This window comes from Olea europaea, chromosome 1, assembly GCF_002742605.1.
Source record: "Olea europaea var. sylvestris chromosome 1, O_europaea_v1, whole genome shotgun sequence".
Classification (NCBI taxonomy): domain Eukaryota; kingdom Viridiplantae; phylum Streptophyta; class Magnoliopsida; order Lamiales; family Oleaceae; genus Olea; species Olea europaea.
In genome coordinates, this window is record NC_036237.1 from 23799058 (window position 1) to 23805742 (window position 6685).

At 33.2% G+C, this 6685-nt stretch overlaps 1 protein-coding gene across 1 annotated transcript; it reads left to right on the plus strand.

Annotated features, from left to right (window-relative positions):
• Positions 1-2219: 2219 nt before the first annotated feature.
• LOC111397820 (L-type lectin-domain containing receptor kinase S.6-like) lies at positions 2220-3573 on the plus strand. Its single transcript, XM_023024798.1, has one exon. The coding sequence runs from the start codon at positions 2285-2287 to the stop codon at positions 3359-3361; it is 1077 nt and encodes a 358-aa protein (XP_022880566.1). The 5' UTR covers positions 2220-2284; the 3' UTR covers positions 3362-3573.
• The last annotated feature ends 3112 nt before the right edge of the window (positions 3574-6685 follow it).

Consider the following 6685-nt stretch of genomic DNA (forward strand, 5'->3'; position numbering starts at 1 on the left):
GGCCCCCAAAATTTTGTAACTTGAGGTGACTCATTATTATGAAGCCCTTAAACGTAATTTTTCTTCTAATGTAAAAATAATTAAATATTTAAATAATATATTTATATTTTAAACGAAAACTTGAACCAAATAAATATTTGTTTGAAGATCGAGAATTATCCTACCAAAATTCGACTCATTTTGAAACTCGTAATAAATGACACATTATGGTTCGAGAAAAAGTTAATTTGCATAAACTAAATTGTAGTTATAATTCATTAAAGTAAAGTACTTAACGAGTAATTTTACTTTCCAAATTAAACTATATTATCTTAACAATATTGGGCTCATTCGATAGCTCATAATTAACTATGTATATTAAACTAAAAAAAAAAAGCTCAAATTAAGTTATAATGGATAAAAAAAATAAAAAATTATAGTTAAGTGAATTTTTAATTAGTTCATCTCTTAGTTGGGCCATGTAATTTCTTCCATTTTGAGGCCCCCATAGAATTAGAGACCCTAGGCCACTGCTTAGTTTGCTTTGGCCTGGGGCCGGCCCGGTTCACTGACCAGTAACAAGAATCTTGATGACACGTTAGCCTATGAGTAGATATTTTTTCTCGGAAACCGGACCGAAATCGTGAACCGATCGGTTCGATTCCAGATCTTTTAAAAAATAATTTAATTTTGGGATAAAATATTAAGAACCGACCGGTTTTGATTCGGCACTTGGTTCTAGTACAGGAACCGTTGAGAACCGAACGGTTCTCGTATGATTTTTTATTTTTTGGTAAAATATATGACTCAATCTCCAATCACTTTTATAAAAAATAATCGAGTTCCTTCTTTATTTTAGACTCACTTTTCTTCTTTTCTTTGATTTTTTCATTTTCTCTTCTTATAATTCTTTGATTAATTAATTTCTCAAGCCAAATTAGAATATGGGGTAAATATATATCTAAATAAATTTATTTACAATATATAATTTCATTTCTAAGATACGAAATTTTTATTTAGTTTTTACTTTGGTTACATAGTTGTTGATCTGATCGAAACACTTCATCTAAATTTCTATAAATTATAATCGACAAAAGTTGCAATAAATTTTTAAATGGTATCCAATTCAATGTAGAGTTTTGATTTTGATGGAAGGTTGTTTAATCATTGCAGTACTGTGCATGTTTATATAAGTTGATGATTGCTTGATGATAATAACTTATATTATTTGGATATTGTTTTTAAATTTGTATACTTAGCTTTCTTTTAATTTTTGAATAATATGCCCCCATTTGACCCTCATTAATTTTCATTCCATTACATTTCATTTTTTTCTTTTCTATTTTCAACCACATAATCTTCCATAAAATAATATTATACATAAATTGAAAACTTTTCATTCCTTTTCAATCACTCATTTTTCAAAAAAACATTATTCCACCAATTATTTTTTCTACAAAATGGGGGACAAACGTGGGATATGTTTGGTTCTCTTATATTTTGTTAAAAGTATTATATTGGTAGATTTTTAGATTTTTTTTATTAGTGAACATTTTATTTTGACATTTTCAATGTAAAAAGCCAGACTTGACCAAATCGAAACCAATTGGTTTGGTTCCATTTCTAAAATTTCTATTGGTAACCGCACCCACTCCTACGTTAGCCTATATTTATTACCTAGATATTAATACTTAGTGCTTGTTTGTCCAACTTATATATAAAAGTCAATAATTAATTTTAACCATATATTTTATATGATCCACAATTTTTCAAGTTTTCAATAAGATATCTTATCAACTTTATTAAAATTTATTAAAAACTTTGTCAAACCACCCTCAATTAGAGCTAAGTGAGTACAAATTAATATATAACTAAATAAAAGAAACAATAACTTAAGGGCGAAGGGGTGGGTTCAAGGGTGAAATTTTATAGCTTTTTAAGACGTTAAAAAAGAAATATAAAAGTTCTGTAATTTATAATATGTCTCACGTGTTCTAAAAAAGTGTAAATAATAATTTGTGATTAAAACAGTATTTCTGTTATTAAAATAAATAAATAAATAATAAAAAGAGGAAGAAGAATAAGTACTTTTGAAAATAGTTTGGTTTTTTGAGTTAGATTTGAAAATAGTTTATTGGTCTTCTGTGGTCCGATTTACTTATGGTTAAAGGGCCAGTACCCGGGTCTTGAGCCTACCAATTTGGATGCTCCATTTCAACCCACTTGAAGTCTGAAGCTTCTACAGAAGTGTCTTCAAGATAGATTCACAAACCCTGACGTTCAGATCAAAAATCAACCCCCGAAAATGGTGATATATTCCATACCCGTTTTCACTTATCCCTTAAATCATCTAATTTACTCTACAATTTTCCTCTTTGCCCTGTTTTCAGCTCCCCATTTCTCACTTTCACTCTCTAACAAACCCTATTTTGCTCCAAACCTTGTTCTGATTGGTGACGCCAAGTTTACAAATAACAGCTTTTCTATTCAGCTTACTGACCCTAAAAACTCATCTTCAAGCTCTGGATTTGTGATTCAGAAAAAACCCATCAAAATTCTCAACTCCAATTCGAGGCCCATAAGACCAATATCATTTTCCACTGACTTCACGTTCTCAATTTCACCTCATAACGGGGATGGGCTGGCTTTTTTACTCGTGTCCAGGAAGTTTATTCCGAAATTTTCAAAACAAAGTTTTGGGGTTTCGAAAGGAAGTCCGTTTTTTGCGGTGGAGTATGACACGTTTTTTGATGAGAATCTGGGGGATGTGAATTCGAATCATGTGGGAATCGACGTGAGCAGTCTTGTTTCTGTGAAAACTAGCAATGTTTCGTCGTTAAATTTGGTTTTGAATAGTGGGATGAAGCTACATTCGTGGATAGATTATGATTCGAGCTCAAAACAATTGGAGGTTAGGTTGAGTAAGTTTGGTCTTGCCAGGCCCTACAACCCACTGTTAGTGCATCGAATTGATTTGGGTGAAATGTGGAGAAATGGAGAAGTGTTCGTGGGATTGAGTTCATCTAGTGGAAAATCAATGCAGATAAGTAATGTATATTCCTGGAAATTTAAAACAAGAAGTGTTCCAAAGTGGCTACATTCACAACCAGTGGATCCTCGGGTATTTTCTAATGTACATGGTGAGGAGAAAGGAGAGAATAAGAGATGGGTCTGTATTCTGGGATTTCTTTCTGGTTTGATCATGATGATTGGGTTTGGAGCCTTGATAGCAGTTGTTATAATGTTCTTGTGGGAAATATTTGAAAATAGGCGGGAGACAATTGTGACAATCGCAGAAAAGTGCATGGCGCAGCCAGGTGATTTCAAGTACCAAAAGATCGATGTAGTTATAAATGATAACTCTGTTGATGTTAAGCTTTAGAAGTTAGTGTGATTGTGGTTTAATTGTGTTTTTTATGCTTTGTACTGTAATGTAATGGGCAAGTTATATAGTTTCTTTTGCCCAGGATGATGAATGGAAGCCAGATGTTTCTGTTGATGAACATGAATGTTAAGTTTTAGTGTTTCAGTTCATGTTCTTTGATTTTGCTAATTCTAGGACTGCCAAGTTCAAATGCAAACCGTTTTTTGTGATTGTGTTTTAGTTTAAAGTCAGTATTTTTTTTTCTCAAGAATGTAAAATTGTGTGTTTTCATAGAAATAATGACTAGTTTTTCTGATTTTGTCTGGATTTCGTGTTTAATTTCATGATATTCTATGAAGTGTTTGTTGGCTAATTATTGCACCTGGTAGAATATTGATCATAAATATAACCTTATGATACCGAATCGTTGCCTTAAGAGGGGGGATTCATAAGCTCTATATAAGCATTTAAAGATGTTTGTCAATTGATGAAGCTCTATTTCTACTGCTGCTAGAATATTAGCATCTTTGTTTCTTCAATGCATTCACATTCCATTCTCTCTGTACGGATAAACAGTCTGACCACCTCGTTTGCCATTGCTCTTTACATGCTGGGATGTTTTGTATCCTTTTTATTTAAAAGCATCACAAGTTTTTAGTAATCACTGCTTGCAGCTGAGTCATAACTGTGGAAAGTCCTCGATTTGAACTTGTTTTTTCTACTATAATTATGCCATCACACTCAACTTTGAACTGTTATTATTTGCCATGTTGTATTGTAGGTTTTCATGATTCGTGGCATTCGGCATGCTAATATTACAGTTGAAATATGGACGGTATACTTGATTTCGTTAAGAATGGGATATAATGGGAGAGAAGCGATTTCTTTATGAAAGTTATCTTGTCAGACTATTTCCTATACAAGGAAATTAGATATAATGAATTGTGTCAGCTAATTGATATTTAGATGCCATCAACAGAAAATGATAACATTCCGGTTCTAAACTCAAAAAGACGTAACTAGTCAATATGCTATAAAATATAACTTGTCTATCAGTCACAGGAAAAGAGGATGATAAACAAATTCACATAAAAAATGGAATCGCTTTTTGTGTTTAATTCCATTCTCCAGGATGGTCTCTTTCTGCAGTACAACAACCGATGACTTTTAAAATCCGCTATCATTCGGCTGATCTGATACAACAGAAGAAAAGTTATCAGCACAAGTCATTACTAGAAAATGGATTCTTGCAAAGCGTTAATAGAACAGAGTTTGAGCAACAAGTCAATGGTATAGCCTATTAGGTGATAAGGGTTAAAAATTGAATCCAGTTGAGGAACTGTTTTCCATTTTTTTGCCCCTGCTGCTGCTAAGTTAACGGCTAGGAACGACCTAAACGATTAGATTTTTGAGATTAAATAGAGCTATTCTCAAGTATTACTACTCATCATTGAGGTAAAAATTAGCTATCAAGGGGTAGCAATTCTTCATCTCTCTACCGTTTACTAAGTTTTTTCTTTCGAGTCTACAAGACAATCGGAAATGGACAGTCAATTGATTGCTCAAAACTGAGGGCAGATATTATTATGCCTTCCCAGGTAAATCTCATGGAGTCCTCGACTTCCCGCACTCCCCTTCGTTTTCACATCTTAAAAACCGACCCCATTACCAAGCTGCTATATTATTGACCATTTTTGTTTCTTGCTCTCATTTATTATTATTATTATTATTTATTTATTTTTATTTTGTGGACGAAACGTTGATAAATACAATTGAAAAGCCAAATTTCCAGTTCGCTATCTTTGAAGTTGTGCTTCTCAAACCACACTTTTATAAGCGGAAATGCGTTTTTATCCCACTTGCACAGTCTGGATAGTTGGCATTCATACATTGGATGATACTTAGTCACACTAGTTGTGCTTCTTTTGGATTGCTATGGACCGTTGATCCTATCTAACAATTGAGATTTGGTCTTTCAACATTATTGGTTTTAGAGACTTCTTCGAGACTCTTAACAGCTCATTCAGTCATTTTTTGGTCTTGAAGTCTCTTGAGTTTTCTCTCTCTTCTACCATCATTTCTTCTTCTTCTTCTTCTACTTCGATCTATTGATTGATAGTGAATTTGTATTGATATTCTAGTGTATCTGATGATGGTAGAACATGCAATGCAGTGTTTTAGGCCTGATTTGTGGCTGGTAAATCTGTACTAAGTTCTTGGCAAGGACTTGTCTAGTCGTTGTAGGCTAGGGTTTGTGTTTTTGTGAGATCATTGTGGATCGATGACCATATGTGTGGCTAATTTGGTTTACTCATTTTCGTCGTACATTCTCTCTTGAAGGTTTCTTGCATAGTGACGGGCTTACTTTTGAGTCCCTAGATTAGGTCGTGTTTGTTTGAACTGGGTAAACAATCATTGTGTTTGATTATTTTCTTCATCATCTTTTATTATTTTTCAGTTATTTGTGGTTTTTGGGTCAATATACCTAACAAATCTGATATCAGAGCTGATTCTTGAGGCGTCTGGGTTTAAAATCCTTGCTATGAAGATAAACGATTTGAGGTGTTCTTAATTTCTTGAGTGATTCCGATTTTTCTGAAGTTTGTTTTTCATTTCTTTAACCCTTTTACATTGCATACTGTTCGGATCTGAATAGACTCGAACAGGTGGTCAAAGTTTCTGACATTTTTCTTTTAAGTGTGAAGGTAAAATAATCCCTTGATTTGTTTCTTGGCTATTTCTAAGGGATAGTACCCGACAGGTGATAGGGAGTTTCTTAGAATCTTTGAACAGCTTTGTTGTTCAACAGAGCTGGGTGAGACCTCCCTTAACTATCACTGGATAAATTGGTTTATATATTTACATGCTCATTGATTTGTTGATTAATTGCTGAAAACTGAGTACTCTATATTATTAATCAATTTGAAATAGGAGGATGTGTAGAATTTGTTATTCATAGCCTCGTTATAATTGTTATGTAACCCTGTATTAACAACATCCTTATTGCCTAAGACATTGTCTTTGCCTGTGCATGATAGAATGGTGATTTTCATTTTGTCATCAGCCTTTCCTTAAACTGTTAATAACCTATTCTGCACTTGAGTGACTATACATTGGAATATCACTCATGTCCACCAGTAGTAATCACTCTTTTACAGAACCTATGTTCGAACGAATTGTCACAATTCAACGGAAAGGGGGATTACTCAATCAAGAAGCAGAAAATGAGAGTCATATTGGTCTAACAATGGGTTGCTAAAGCCCTGGATGACTCTCATACATATTCTGCCGAACTTAAATTTAAGCTTGATGATATTCTTGAAATGAATGGGATTGCTTACA